General features: G+C 41.5%; 1 protein-coding gene across 1 annotated transcript; it reads right to left on the bottom strand.

The window, feature by feature from the left end:
• Positions 1–10,622: 10,622 nt before the first annotated feature.
• LOC142175720 (uncharacterized) lies at positions 10,623–11,033 on the bottom strand. The gene has a single exon (XM_075242700.1). It carries the CDS (start codon positions 11,031–11,033, stop codon positions 10,623–10,625), a length of 411 nt encoding a protein of 136 aa, XP_075098801.1.
• Positions 11,034–17,015: the final 5,982 nt, after the last annotated feature.

The following is a 17,015-nucleotide window of genomic DNA, read 5'->3' as shown; positions in this document are numbered from 1 at the left end:
TACCATAGGCTTTCCCCTCATGTAGATCACCACTAATGTAAGTTCACTTGGTTCGAAATCAAGTAGGACTTCTTTCGGGTTGTAATGAAGGCTTTTGAATTGGGGTAGGATACCATATGGGTAAGTGGTTACACTTTTCTTTAAGCACTCCACTTTTTCATTTCTCGGCTCACACTTACCAATTCTTAGAGGGATTTTTCTTTTTATTTGGGACTAGAGAGGCTTAACGTCACTCTTTCTTGTTCATTTCATTCTTTTTATCCCTTTTTAATTGCTCATGTTAGGAATCATTACCTTTTTTTGAATCTATCAACCTTTCCACTTATTCTCTTTTTTTGCATTTTTCTTTTTGTTCTTTTCTTTTATTGCCTTCTCTTTTCATAGAGATCATTTCTTTTCTCTTTTTGTGCCTTGATATCTTTTTCATAAGAGTGTTAAGGAAAGTTCGGGTGCCAAGAGAGGGTCACAATACAATGGGTAAAGGCTTATAATATGGTTATCTAATGAGAAAGGCTAGAGGATCAAAGGGATTGACTAGGGATAACGATATTTGTTGGCAATAAAAAGCTCAAAAGGGCCAAGGAAATCCTACAATCACTTCTCAAACCAAGCAAAACTTAGGATTTTGCCTTGTAACACATTTGGGGCAAGTTCTAGACCATTCGCACGGATACTTGGACTAACAACAATTCATCTCACCCCTCACGCAACTAGATTGTAAAAGAGGATAGAGTGGAGAGCCTACAATGACCACATTCAAGTTTAAAGATCACTATGGTCCAATTAAACCACTCGATGATTACCAAAGTCAATTCAAGAGTCACAAAGTCACTAACTAGAACTATTTCTTTCAAAAACCTTGTCTCTAACCATAAGCACATAGTTAACTGTGTTGGAACTAAATGAAGCATGATTAACTCTTCGAGAATGACTTGATTAGGTATTTTTATTCATTATTACTACTATTATAACCTAAACACAAAAACAGACTCATTCCCTTAAGAAGGTTGTCACGCCATCCATCGTTGGGACGAGTCACCCGGTTCACACAACAACTACCTTTGGAAAGAACTGTGGCGTTAAGAAAACTAAAGGCTTATTATCTACTAAAGCATAAAAAGAAGCTACTTAACAAAACAAGAACTAATATGGAAAACTAAAGAAGCTAATAAGCAAAAACTACTAAGAAGAGATAAATATACATAAGAGAAGAGAGATGAGCTAGATAAATACAAATAAGAAAAGAAAGAGTATCATCAAATTATTACAGACCAAATGTATCAAAGTGTACCAATGTGTCAAATAAACTCTACCCCCCGAAGAAAAGTAAGCATTGTCCCCAATACTTAGCAAAATAAGAGTAAAAGAAGAGAGGGTGAAGAAAACTCCCTAAGGATCCTTGGACATCTCAGTGTCCCCAGCAAATATCATCTCCCTCAGGGTCAGCCAACTAAATCTCATCATCATCAAATCTATGTATGGTTGGGTTGTCGAACATCGCACACACTACCTCAGCAGTGTCGGCAGCAAGGTCTGGCTCGTCAGACTGGCCAGCTAGTGCTACCGGTGTAGATGGTGCTGAAGGATATGGGGAAGACTGGTGCGGGTCAAACAACATATCAAATGGAAGGTCGCCAACTGTAGCAAGTCTAGTCACCTCCCTCTGGAGCTTGTCCACTGATTTCTTGCTTACCTGGGACTTCCTCATCTTTTTCACTTCCTTTCCCAGATCCTCAATAACTGACACGTGTTGTACCAAGGTATCCATGATAGTCTTCTAGTTATCCAAAATCTTCTTCAATGTCTCATCAATGTCAGAAGGAGCTTGTGGTGCATGTGAAGTGGACTGCACTGCAATAGTACTGGACAAGTCAGACAACTTTGCAGTAGTTGTCTGCATCCAGTTGTTGAGACTCGCCATTGTCTGGGAGACTCGTTGAGTAGATATAGGAACTGTAGGCACGGACACTGTCTTTAGAGCAACTCTAGGGGCTGTGGTTGGAGCTGAAGATGATGGTGGAGGCATAGCAGTATCATTGGTAGAAGGCTCAACATCAGTGGGTGGGAGATTAACTGCCTCAGAAGCTACCATTGTTGGCTCATCAGACTAGACTATGGTGGTAGAACGCTGGACTTTCTTCTTTGGGCTGCTCCTATCCATCAGTGAATACCAATCGAAGGGCTTCTTCACCTTCACCTTGGTGTCAAAATCTCTCGGCTCTACCATGGCATTGGTGAGGTACTCGGTGATAATGTTGGGATAAGGGTAGGCCGAGTTGTCCTGCCATGCAATCACTAAAATATTGGCGGACATCACGACACCCATATTGATTGGGTATACGGCCATAATGGAAGCCATAAGAATTTCCCGAGGAATAGAAAGGTGAGTCTCATTCTGGCATGGATCCAATCGGCTACATACAAAGGTCTGCCACCCCTTTGCCTCAAAGCTCAAAGTACTCCGCTGAATGGGAACCCCAACGGCATTCCATGGTGGTGGTGGCCCTGGTGGTGCTAGAATCTCAGCCAACCAAGGTCGGATTTCCTCTTTCAGTGCGCACTTCTCCAGATACTCCTTCGGCTCAAATCCTCGAAACCCAAGTGCGTATTTAGCGTATGCTGATCAAACTTCACCTCGAGGTTGCGTACTTTGGTCACCTTCGTCTCTTTCTTGATATGAGCAACATTGACATAAACTTCTTGGATGAGGTATTCTTTGGCATCATCCACTCTCTCGGTAAACCACATCTACCCTTTTCGTGCTGGGTTGTATTTCTCTAAATCCTTCAACAGTAATTGCCGCTCAAGAGTTAGCGACTTCACTAGCCACCACATATGGAAACTGGTGAAGGAGGCCAAGATGACAAAACGATCCTCCCAAACTTCATTCTTCTTTGATCTCTCAAGCATTGTTGCTATAGCATCTCCCCCTCTGCCATCATCGGGGATGTCATGTATAATATGTGCCTCAAGGACGGGTGTAGCTGATGGCTCAAAATCCTGACTAGCACTCTCCGACACCTCGGAGGTGCTGTGAGATGAAGATGGCCAAACCCTGAGCTGGTATCTCCCCTGCGGCCTCGACTGAGTGACCGTCTGCTCCTCCTGCACAGAGGCTAAGTTGCCTTCTGACACCTCCCTAAATGAAACATAGGAGCTAGGCTCGGAGAAGTCTGCACCTCTCCCTCTTCCGGCTGTTATTTTCTTTCTAATTTCCTTGGGCTGGCCAAGGGGCAAGGCACTTTTACCTCGACCTTGAGAAGATTCACCTCTCCCCTTTGAAGTGCCATCTCGACCTGTTGATCGAACCATTTTCTATATCAAGCAGAGGATATTGTTAGTTGCAATTAGTTGTTCAAACACATACATGAGTCATGTAGGTAAGGGAGAGACAATTAGATACAGTGGAGTTATGAAGTTGATTCATGTCTGCAGGATAAGGGATTTGCGGTCCGCACAATTTGACATGTGGCCGCAGATGGAAACTCGCGGTCCGCACATTTCTGTTGTGCGGCTGCAGAAGGGAAGTGCGGTCTGCACATTTGAGATTGCGGCCGCACTTCTAAGTCCCAAAATTATGAACTCTCTGATGACAGAGAAATGGTCAATCTGCGCCGCAAGAGAAAATCTGCGATCCGCATAATTTGACTTGCGGCTGCAGATTCCTACCTCCTAAGATTTTTCAATTTCTTGTACAAATAGGCATGACAACTTTGTGAAAGCATGAAATTTCACCAACCCAGTCCTAGTAGAGAATGTATCAAGTTAACCTAGTTCAGATCTACCCCACATGGACACACAATAGAACTCTAATAATAGATGGCCTAAAACGAACTAAAAAATCTACAAATTAAAGTAATATAAAAATTAACATGAAATTGAAGCATACCAGATAAAGTGAATGCACTTAGTGAGTAATCTATATGGTTGTGTGTGTGGACAGTTGAAATCTCAAAGAAAACTTAGCAGGGCAACAGTGTTTTGTTCAAAGTGGGAAAGGGTAAAATGAGGTCCATTGTTCTATTTATACCAACAATTTTGAGAAGGGGGGAAGAGACGAGTGCGGATGCACATTTTCATGTGCGGTCCACACTCTTTAACCTGAGAGTTTCATAACAGAGCTCCATCTGTGGTCCGCACATTTTCTTGTGCGACCGCAGATTTCACGTGCGATCACAGATCGACCTCCGCACTAACAAGCTTAAACTTCAGAGAGTTGGTATTCTTGACATTTCAACTGTGCGGTCCGCAAGAGAAATATGCGGCCACAATGCTCATCTGCTATGGCACATACCGCACTCTCTTGAACACTTATTTATATTTTGTGCACAATTCTTGTAAGTCACACTTATCCTTGTAGCATACTTCAAATCAAGTTAGAACACAAATAACACCTAACTACAAAAGAAAAAGAAAAATAAATATGGGTTGCCTCCCAAGAAGCGCCCGATTTAACGTCGCGACACGACGTAAAATACCCTCAAGTGAAATGAATGGCCGCCGCAACATGGCTATTTCCAACCTTTTCTAAGTAGTGCTTCACCCGGTGACATAGACTCGGAATACTTCATTGTTTTTGTTCTTCAATTTCAATGCACCAAAAGGTGTCACACCCACAATTTAAGAAGGATCACTCCACTTGGATTTTAGCTTCCCGAGAAACATCCTCAATCTTGAGTTAAATAGCAATACAAGATCTCCCACCTTGAACTCTTTGTTCCAAATGTATTTGGCATGAAGATATTTCATCTTTTATTTGTACAAGGATGAACTCGCATTAGCATGGTACCGGAACTCATCCAATTCATTCAAATGTGCAACCCTCAAGTTAGCGGCTGCATCCCAATCAAGATTCAATTTCTTTAGAGCCTACATTGACTTGTGCTCTAGTTCCAATGAAAGATGACAAGCTTTTCTAAACACCAACCGGTATGGCGACATTCTGATAGGTGTTTTGTAAGCCGTCTGATAAGCCCATAATGCATCATCAAGCTTCTTGGACCAATCCATCCGATTAGCATTCACCGTTTTGGACAAGATACTCTTTATTTCTCGGTTGGAGACTTCCACTGACCCACTAACTTGTGGGTGATAGGGAGTCATAATTTTGTGAGTAACACCATACTTGTTGAGTAAAGTGTCAAAAGACTTATTGCACAAATATGACCCCTCATCGCTTATAATTGCACGTGGTGTACCAAACTGTGTGAAAATATCAAGAAAGCCACCGCACCGCTTGCCTCATTGTTAGGTAAAGCAACGACCTCAACCCATTTGGACACATAATCCTCCGCGACCAAGATGTAGGTGTTTCCACAAGAGCTCACAAAATTACCCATGAAGTCAATGCCCCACACATCAAAAATATCAATCTCCAAAATGGTTGTGAGAGGCATTTCATTTTTCTTTGAGATTCCACCGGCCCGTTGACATTCATCACATCTTTTCACTAACTCACTAACATCTTTATAAATAGTAGGCCAATAGAAACCACAACTAAGCACTTTGGTTGTCGTTCTCGCTCCACCATGATGACCACCATATGGCGAAGAATGGCAAGCCCCAAGAATATCAACTTGCTCTTCTTTTGGTACACACCTCCTAATCACTCCATTTGTACAAATCCGGAAAAGATATGGTTCATCCCAGTAATAATCTTGACAATCCTGTTTGATCTTCTTCCTTTGGCTTGAAGAGAACTCATCCGGAATGATTCCACACACAAGAAAATTTGCTAAATCCGCGAACCATGGCACCTTTTTCATTGAAATTGCCAAGAGTTGCTCATCGGGGAAAGAGCCATTGATCTCAAGGCCATCATGCGGCCTCCCTCCTCCTCGAAATGAGACAAGTGGTCTGCCACTTAGTTTTCACAGCCTTTCCTGTCTTGGATGTCAATATCAAATTCTTGCAACAAGAGTACCCATCTCATCAACCGAGCTTTTGAGCCCTTTTTCTCATAAGATAATGAAGCGCTGCATGATCTGTGTGGACAATAACTTTTGCATCCATCAAGTACGGGAGGAAATTTTCAATTGCAAATACAATAGCAATGAGCTCTTTCTCCGTAACGATATAGTTGACTTGGACACTATTCATGGTCTTACTAACATAGTAGACCGAATGGAAAATCTTATTGATGCATTACCCCAAACTAGCCCCAACCGCTACGTTACTTGCATCACACATGAGTTAAAAAGGCACACTCTAATTTGGAACGGTGATGATGGGAGTATTTGTCAACTTGAGCTTCAACAATTCGAAATCTCTCATGAAATCATCATTGAAATTAAACTTAGAATCCTTCTCAAAAAGCTTGCATAACTCTAAGGCCCCGTGAAATTTTTACTTAAAACTCGGGGTTTCGTGATGTCTGGGTGGACTTATGTGTTGATGTCACGGCTCGAACTTTTTGGGTTGAGCAGTGCGTTGGGGAGTTGAAAAAAATCTTCAAAAGTGTAGGGCATTTTTGCGGTTTATTCTGCAATCACAAAATTGATCTATGGACCGCAGATCTACCGCGAATTAAAGCAGAGAGTTGGGAATAATTTCGGACCATTATGCGGTCCATTATGCGGCCGCATAATCATTTTACGGGCCGCATAATCCATCGCAGATCCATCATGAAATTTTCCGGAGGAAGGATCTGCGACGCATTATGCTACCGCAGACCGGTCACAAAATGAGGCCGAATTGCCCAGTTCCGGAGGACCATTGTGCGGTCCATTTTGCGGACCCAGAAGCATTATGTCGCATCTGCATCGGGGCTTCAATTTTTTTAATTTTTGACCCGACCCTATTTTAATATATTAAAGTAAATGGGCTCTTTTGAAGCAAAAATCGGATGTTTTAGAGAGAAGTGAGAGTGTTTTAGAGAGAGAGAAAACCCTAGGCTAACTGTTCATCAATACTTGCTCAAGACTTGGGGAATTCATAAGGAAAACTCACAAGGTCTTCATCCAAGAAATAAGGTTCAAACCCTAGTCTTCAATTTCGAGCTTGGGTATAAGATGGGTAATTTGGGAGTATGATTTTTGGGTATGTGAGTTGTTATTTATGCATGCATATGGCTATGAGGATGGTGGGGAAGTAATTGAACTAGTATGAGTAAAGTTGGCATAACGTGTTAGAACCTTCGTGTGTTAATGATTCTCTATTTCTGACTTAATTATGTTATACCCTTTTGGGGAAGAAGATATTGTATGAAATCAAAGATTAAATACTTATTTCTCATATGATGAAACTTTATGAATTTATACTTGCTAAGGCCAAATGTGCCAAACAGTTGATTAGAAGGGAACTCTCTAGTACATATTATTATCATTTTGGGAACTCGAGTTATTGCGTTATGGTTACACCTCCACCCTCATACATTGGGGTAAGGCGGCGGGGGCCGCTTTGTGTATAACTGTGGTATTGTAAATACACCTCCACCCGCATACATTGGGGTGAGGCGGCGGGGCCGCTTTGTGTAGAGTTATGGTATTGTGAGTACACCTCCACCCGCATATATTGGGGTGAGGTGGCGGGGCAGCTTTATGTAGAGTTTCTGGTATTGTGATTACACATCCACCTGCATACATTGGGGTAAGGCGGCAAGACCGCTCTGTTTAAAGTTAGTTGTAGAACATTGCCGACTTGAAATTTATATGTGTTATTGGAAGTTCTTAATAAATCTGTTTTGACTTTTATGGCTATTTAAGCCCTATGATTGTTACCATGATTCATTATATTCATGTTGTATTTCCAAGTCCTTGAATAGATGTTTTGGTTTTCATACTAGTGTTATTCGACATGTACTAACGTCCTTTTTACCGGGGGCGCTGCATCTTTAATGGATGCAGGTGGTTCCACAACGGGAGGCACTAACCAATGATAGTGGTACACTCTTTTCCCAGCTGACTTGGTGAGCCCCACTTCATTCCGAGGTTGTGCATCTTTTGTTCCGTGTGTCTTATGCTTTGAGGTATAGCCGGAGCCTTGTTGCCGGCATTATCATTGTACTCTTTTATATCTATTATAGGTTCCGTAGACATGGTGTGGGTTATGTATTGGTATTAGGAAAGTCAAGATAGTAATATTGCATATGTGTTACATACTCCACTTCAAATTATGAAAGTGTATGTATTTTGAGATTTTATAAATGAAGTAACTAATGGTGATGGAACTAGTGTTGTTCATGAACCCTTTTGTAGTTAATTAATGAAGTTATCTCCTTTTTATTTATGGGTGAGTTGGGTAGAAGAAAATCTAGCAGGCTTGCTCGGCCGGGTCATCTCGGTTGAGCGCCGGTCACGTTCCCCGAGGTCGGGGCGTGACAAACTTGGTATCACTACCTTAGAAAAATCTTTGATGAAGTGCCGGTAAAAACCCACGTGGCCTAAGAAACTCTGCACACCCTTCACCGAAGTTAGGGGTGGAAGCTTAGAAATCACCTCAATCTTTGCCTTGTCAACTTCAATTCCATTCCTTGAGATTTTGTGGCCAAGGACAATACCGTCCCTCGACCATGAAATGACATTTCTCCCAATTGAGTACCAAATTTGTTTCATCATATCTAGCCAACACTTTGTCCAAATTTGCAAGACAATCATCAAAAGAATCCCCAACCACCGAGAAGTCCTCCATGAAAACTTCAAGGTAGTCCTCTACCATGTCTGTGAAAATAACCATCAAACATGTTTGAATAGTCGCCAGTGCATTGCACAAACCAAATGGCATCCTCTTGAAAGCAAAAGTACCATATGGACATGTAAAGATTATTCTCTCTTGATCTTCTGAAGCAATGAGAATTTGGTTGTAGCCCGAGTAACCATCAAGAAAGCAATAAAAAGCACTCAATAGTGAGTAAAAACGGTCGTTGGAAGAATAGTACCCAACAAGAGCCGGGGTCGATTTCCACAGGGAGTTACTATGGGTATAGGGGTAGACACTTGACGAAAGCCAATGGAACAACTAAATTGCACTTACAAACAATTTGTTTTGATTTCCAATTCTACTTTTACTATAACAATTATAAGCTAAGATAAGAAACTAAAAAGTGAATGATTGTTTTTGATGTTTTTCCAAATAGTTAAAAAGCCTAGAGATATGACCTTGACCTAGGTATTCGCCTAATGGGTTAAATACGTTAACACTTATTTTGTTGATTGGGTTGTATTATAGCTCTCAACTCTAAGTTACTCACTCAATACCTCTCGGTCATAGAGTGATTTTGCCCAATTTGGCTTTCTCAAGCCCAAATTGGTATCAAACTAAATAGTTGATATGAGCTCAAGTCGGGTTCTCACTATCTCTAGTTTGAACCCTTTAATTAGATTAATCAAACCCTTAATTAGCCCAATTCCTTGTTAGCCAAGTTGTCCTAGATTAGGTACTTCTTTCTCAAGTAAAGACCAAGTCAAAAAGGCATTAATCAATGTTTGAAACCATTAATTCTAAAATTGAAGCATAAACTAGGCTAAATAATCAACACTCAATCATAAACATACATTAAATTAAGCACCCATAAAGCTTACACACTAGGGTTAGGTCATAATCCTAAGTAAGAATCTAGCTACTCATGGTGAAAAGTGAAGAAAAATAAGAAGAAGTGCTAATTAAACTCATAATCTAAGATTAAAATGATAAAATATGATGTTTAAATCCTAAAATAGTCACAAACTTCCTAAAATAGCAAAATACAACGGCTACAACAACTTAAACTTCAAAACTTGACATAAAAATGTAATTCTCGTCTATTTATAGTGGCCCAAAATTCTCTAACAAAAATGCCCCTCAGGAGGTTTTTCGGCCGCACAATTCCATGTGCGGTCCGCAGATTTCTTCAGCTGGCAGGATCTTCGATTCTGCGGCTGCACAATTATGGTCTGCAGCCGCACAATTCTTATGCAGTCTGCACTTCAGGCAAGGCTCAAGTCTTGGTCATTTGCAAACTCTCTAAACTTTGAATCATTTGTCAGTGCAAACCTTGTTCTCTGGACGCACAATTCATGTGCGGTCCGCACATCGACTAAAACTCTATTGGGCTCTTTCACTTGTTCTGTGGCCGCATATGGCATTCTGCGGTCCGCAGTTTCTTCTGCGATCGCAGAAATCCTTATGCGGATCGCACTTCTTAAGTCATGCACCCCTTCTTGCACTTTTGAGTCGGAACACTCCTTTTTGAGTCGGATTTCATCATAGGAGCTCAAACTTCCAACATTCCTACAATTTGCATACTTTCATTTGTTTTGAGAATATAAATCAATACTTTCGGACTAAAACAAAAGGAAAAAAAGTGCTAGTAAGTAATCAAAATCCACACTTATCACACTTGTGAACAGTCAGGTAACTTTTGGTCCGATAGCAAACTTTGTTTCCCATTAGGAACTTTTCTATCGAGCCAAAGACTATCTGACCATCCAGTTGTGTTTTGTTGTTTCCCTGCCTTGTTATTTAAAGGTTTTATTTCTGCTTATGGCGTTTCCTTCGTAGTATGTTTTTCGTTACTGCCTCATTAAAAACCTTGCTAGAAAAATTCAATTGGGGCAAGAACTGGACGAAGGGAAAAAGAGTGCAGCACATACTTTCAGTATTAGCAGTCCCCATTAGCAATAATACCTTTTGATTTGTGCCATATTCTAGTTGCTCAGAAATTTTACTCCCTCTTGATTTTTCAATTTGTATGATCCTTTCCCTGTTACAGCTGAAACCCGGTAGGGGCCTTCCCACGTCGGACCCAGCTTTCCAGCGTTGAGCTCTTGGGTGCATTGAGTCATTTTTTTAAAAATCAAGTCTCCCACTTTAAAATAATGGAGATTGGCTCTTCGATTATAGTATCTTTCCATTCTTTGTTTCTGAGCCACCATCCTTATATGTACCAAGTCCCTACATTCGTCGAGCAGCTCCAATATAACCAACAATGCTTCGTTGTTCGCTTCTTCGTCCACCTGTAAGTATCTCATGGTAGGTTCTCCCACCTCCACCGGGATCAGGGCTTCTGCTATGTATACGAGAGAGAAATATGTCTCTCTTGTGCTTGACTTGGCCATCGTTCCATATGCCCATAGCACTCTCGATAACTCTTTGGGCCATTTACCTTTGGATGCTTCCAATCTCTTTTTGAGATTTTGAATAATCACCTTATTTGTTGATTCCGCTTGATCATTTGCACTTGGGTGGTACGACGAGGATGTGATTCTTTTGATTTTCAGGTCTTCAAGAAATTTTGTGGCATTTGCACCTATAAATTGTGGCCCGTTGTCGCAAGCTATTTCCTTTGGTATTCCGAAGCTGCAGATTATGCTCTCCCACAGGAAATCAACCCCTTTGCTCGCCAATTTTCTGGTACGGACCTGCTTTAACTCACTAAGAGAAGTAATCACTTAAAATCAAAAGAAATATTACCTTACCAGGAGCAGGCGGTAGCGGACCATCTATGTCCATCCCCCATTTCATGAATAGCTAAGGCAACAATATCGAATGCACCAACGGTATGTGTCGCTGACATTTGTCACATTTTGAGCGAACACCTTAGTGTCTTATTCCACTCGAGGCCAGTAGTATCCTTCCCTAACTATTTTTAACACTAATGAGTCCGCGCTATAGTGATTTCCACAAATTCCTTCGTGAACTTCTCTCATGATGTAATTAGCCTCGGAGGCTCCTAAACATCGGGCCAACGGGCCTTGGAAAGACTTTTTATACAACTAGACGCCCTAGAAACTATACCGAGCTACTTTGGTGTAGAGTGCCCGGGATGTCTTTGGGTCTTTAGGTAGTTTACCGTGCTCAAGATAGTCGATGATCTCGTTTCTCAAGTCTAAGACCAAATTGATCGCATTTACTTCATAATAACTGTCCACATCTAATACCGAATGCATAAGTTGTATGCAAAGGAAGTAGATCCTTTCATTTTCGTGGACGAGCCCAGGTTGGCCAGTGCGTCTACTTTCGCATTTTCTTCCATCGGGATGTGGATGATTGACCATTCCCTGAATCGTGCGAGCAAAGTCTGGACTTTCACTACATATTGTTGCATGCATTTGTCTTTGGTGTCTAAGATCCCATATACCTGATTTACTACCAGTTGAGAATCGCATTTTATTTCAATGACCTCGAAGTCTAGTTCCCAAGGCAGTTCAAGTCCTACAATCAAAGCCTCATACTCAGCCTCATTGTTAGTCAAGGGAATAGTTCTTATGGCCTGCCACAGGGTTTCTCCCGAGGGCGTAATTAGTACTATCTCGAGCCAGACCCCTTCATGTTGGAAGCTCCATCCGTGAACAAGTCTAGACACCCGATGTCTTTTTCGATACCATCACCACCTCTTTGGTGGCCAAAGGCAACAGTCCGGGACTGAAATCATCCATGAAGTCGGCCAAAACTTGTGACTTGATCGCAGTCCTAAGTTTATACTCTATGTAAAATTCACTCATTTTGACTGCCCATTTGGCCAGTCGACCTTAAAGTTCAGGTTTATGAAGGATATTCTGCAGGGGAAAGGTTGTCACCGTGGCTATCAGGTGGCATTGAAAATAAGGCCTAAACTTTTGAGCGGCAACTACGAGAGCTAAGGCCGCCAATTTTTCGAGGTGTGGGTAGCGATTTTTTACTCCCGTTAAAATTTTACTAACATAATAAATAGAAGACTGCGTAGTTTTGTCTTCACAGACTAAAACAACGCTTACTGTTACCTCCGAGACTGCTAAGTAAATCAGCAATTGTTCGCCTTCCTCCAGTTCCAATAGTAATAGAGGGATCGATAAATACCATTTTCAAAACCTGCTTGCATTTTGGAGTCCATTCGAAGTTGTTCTTCTTTTTCAGAAGTGAGAAAAAATGATGACATTTTTTTGAAGACCAGGAAATGAACCTGCTTCAAGCAGTCAGTCTCCCATGTTAACCTCTGAACCTCTTTCACATTTGTTAGCTGGTCGGGAATGTCCTCAATGGTTTTAATCTTATCGGGATTGACTTTGATCCCTCTTTGTGACACCAGGAAACCCAAGAACTTACTAGAGTTGACTTTAAATGCACACTTTTCGGTGTTAAGTTTCATGTTGTGCTTCCTTAGGATGTCAAAGGTTTCTTGGAGGTGTTTTAGATGATCACCTGCGTTCAAAGACTTAACCAACATATCATCTATCTAAACTTCCATTGTCTTCCCTATTTGTTTTTCAAACATTTTGTTCACGAGCATCTAATAAGTGGCTCCGACGTTTTTAAGCCCGAAAGGCATCATATTATAGCAATATGTGCCAAAGTTCATTATGAACGAAGTTTTCTCCTAATCCTCTCGGTTCATTTTTATTTGTTTGTACCCGGAAAAGGCATCGATGAAACTCATCAACTCATACCCAGCCGTTGCATCAATCATTTGATCAATGTTTGGCAATGGGATCGAGTCTTTTGGGCACACCTTATTTAGATCATTATAATCTATGCACATGCAAAATTTATTATTCTTTTTTCGGAACTACTACTACATTAGTTAGCCAGTCAGGATACTTTACCTCCCGAATTGAACCGATATGAAGCAATTGAGTTACATCTTCTTTGACAAACATGTTTGTGATCTTGGCAATAGGGAATTTTTATGCCTTACCGGAAGGATGTTAGGATTCAGGCTTAATTGGTCACGACCACCTCTAGCGGGATATCTGTCATATCTGCATGCGACCACACAAAACAGTCAACATTAAATTTAAGAAATTCTATAAATCATGACTTGATCTCGGGGTTTTCTCCTGTCCCCAAATGGAATTTCCTCTCCAAGAATTCCTTGAACAATGTGACTTGTTCGAGTTCTTCCGTTGTGGATTTAGTTGCGTCCGTTTCTTCTGGTACTTGGAAATGCCTCGGTACCTGATAGGATTCCAACGACTCCCCCTATTTGTTGACTTCGTTTAGCTCGGGAGCAGTCATCAGTTCCTGTAATTGCTATGTCGCATATTCCTTCCCTTTGCTGCTGGAAATCGAGATTGTGTTCCTATCCCTTGCTGCCAGTTGATCTCCTCTTATTTGCTTAATTCCCTCTGGAGTGGGGAATTTCAGATACTAGTGGTATGTCAATGGTACAACCTTCATTTCGTGTAACCATGGTCTCCCAAGAATAATATTGTAGCCCATGTCACCGTCTTCATCACCCCTTCGGCATTCATGGGCAATAGAATCTCCCCTCGAGTTGTCACGCTTGCTAAGTATAACCCGGGGATGAGATTTTTGGCCGAAATGATGCTTCTAGTTAGCTTGGCTTGTTCCACCACTCTCCATTGGATAATATTGGTTGAACTCCTTGGGTCCACCAAAAAACGCTTAATCTTAAAATCTAAAATATTAAGAGAAATTACCAGGGCATCGTTGTGCGGTAGTAGGAGTCCATCGACATCTTCTTCCATGAAGGTGGTATCATCCTCGGTGACTTCCCTGAGTCTTTTTCTATGGGTTATCGATACCTTTTTATTTTTTGCGGCCGAAAATGTTACACCATTAATCTCGTTCCCTCCGAAAATCATGTTGATCGTTAGACGAGGAGGATCTTCTCCCGTCTTCGAGGGTTCCTCGTTATCCCATTCATGAACGTAGTTATTTTTATCCTGGTCTCTTAAGAACTCTCTAAGATGACCATTTTTCAGCAATGTCGCCACCTCCTTGCGCAAATGTCGGCAGTCCCCAGTCTGGTGGCTGTTAGTCCCATGATACTCACACCATAGGTTAGGATCCCTCTGAATGGGGTCGGATCTCATCCACCTCGGGAACCATGCTTCCTTAATGTTTCGCATCATCGATACCAGTTCCACTACGCTGACATTGAAGTTATACCCGGACAATCTGGGGTAGGTGGAATCCCGGGAGCCTTATACCTCTTTGTCTTGCAATAATCTGTTATTCCGGCCACGATCAACTCTCCTATCGGTAGCGAACCTGTTCGCCGACTAAAAATCTCTACCGCGTTCTTCGGCTCTTTCATAGGAAAAAAACCGACCTTTAGAGGACCGTCGATCCGTGTCAAAATCATCCTTCAACTTTTTCTTATTTTTCTCTCAGTCCTGACCCTTGATTGATGCTGGGAAACCGAACTAGTCATCCTTTATTCTTATCTTTGATTCGTTTAGATTGTGGACGTCTGGACATGTTGTTGCATGGAACTCGAGAAGACTTTCTTTCAATTTCCGTGAAGCATCTGAGCTCCTTGGGTTCATTTCCTTAGTGAACGCCTCAGCTGCCCATTCATTTGGCACAACCAGTACCAGCATCCTTGCCTTCTGAAATCTGGTCACAAACTCTCGTAGCAGTTCAGACTCTCTTTGCATGCGCAATTTAGAATATGTCGGCCTTTCGGGCCTGCACCTTCCTAGCCTCGGCATGGGCCTTGATAAAAGAATCTGCGAGCATCTCGAAGGAATATATTGAATGCTCGGGTAAAAGTGAATACCATGTCAGAGCCCCCTTCGTGAGGGTCTCCCCAAACTTCTTCAGCACGACTGACTCAATCTGGCGAGGAGCTAAGCCATTTCCTTTCACCGTCGTTGTATAGGTGGTGATGTGCTCCTGAGGGTTTGAGGTCCCATCATATTTTGGCATGTCTAGCATCTTGAACCGCTTCAGGATTAATTCTGGTGTCGCGCTTGGTTTGAATGATAACTGGTGTATTTCTTTGAGTCTGGTCCATTTAACACTGGCGGCGTGCCCAGGATTTGATCCATTCGGGCGTTTATTTCCCTCATAAATCGCATGAGTTCAGTTTTAAAGGGATCATTCCCGTTATTGTTACCAGATCCATTGTCGTCCCTCCCCCTTCCCGGCCCCGTCGAAGCCGACTTCACCCATCGGGGTGTTGTTATCAACTCTTTGTGTTATTTGATTTACTAGAGCACCGGGAGGAACTTGACCTCTTCCATTCGCGTTGTTGGAAGCACCTGACAACGCTTGCCTCAATTCTGTCATGACTTGATCTTATCACGAGAAATGGCCCATAATAGCCTTTTGTTGTTCCCTCGGATTCTCACTATTTCCGCAACGTGCTCGTCTTCAACATCATCAGGAGTTGCCTCCCGAACGTGTCGTGGGATATTGCCCGTCATGGACCAGCGTGGCTTTATCCCCCTCATTACGGGTATCGCTAATCGAATCTTCGTGTTGAGGCTGATTTCCTTGGGCCTTAACTTTGTGTGTGATGTTGACATCGTTATCTGCTATTTTTTTATGATTTTTTTTTCAAGAAACAAATAATTAAATAGGTTAGTAATAGATGCAAGGATCAACTCAATTATGCAACTGTCTAAGCCCCACAGTGGGCGCCAAATTATTTACCCGTAAAATGGTATAGTTGAATTTGTAACGTGATTTATGGACAAGCGAATCGATTCGATCCCAAAATTCTAAATAAATTAAATAAAATGCAAAACTTAGTGTTGAAATCGAGATAAGGCAGCAGATAACTTGGTTTCAGGAGCAGAGCTTCCGAAGGCAGTAATGCAAATATCAATAGACACAGTTGAGATTTTGAATAGTATACAACATCAATGGCTGTTGAAGTCACTATTTATAGTTGTACCTAGGGAACAAGGTCCTAGGATCAAGCCCTCTTAAATGACAATTATGAGGGCCATTGATGAATATGTAACGACATGCTATGAATGTCAAAATTCTCTATAACGGACTGTGTATTTAATACTGCAGAATATTATTCATTGAATGCTATCGAGTGACAAATATTCGTTTGTCTTCATATACCATACACCCTTCGGGATCATCACGGTTTCATATGTCGCTCTATTATACGAGTATTTAATACGAACAGATTTTATCCTATACAGATATATTCACAAAAAATAACCTTATATTTTCCATTTTCGGCATTGAATTACCTGCCTTATATTTAACAATTTAAAATCTTGATAATTCTCAAGTTTCTTAACTGAAATTACGATGTATATTTTAATTATTGTTGATTACTGTATGGGCTAAAAATTATCTTTGATACAAGCAAGTTGCATCGGCATTAAGAGAGCATGCATGGGCTGCCACGT

The sequence above is a fragment of the Nicotiana tabacum genome, chromosome 22 (assembly GCF_000715075.1).
Source record: "Nicotiana tabacum cultivar K326 chromosome 22, ASM71507v2, whole genome shotgun sequence".
NCBI lineage: Eukaryota > Viridiplantae > Streptophyta > Magnoliopsida > Solanales > Solanaceae > Nicotiana > Nicotiana tabacum.
Note: the sequence above shows the minus strand (reverse complement) of the source record. Positions and strands in the feature narration are given on the sequence as shown.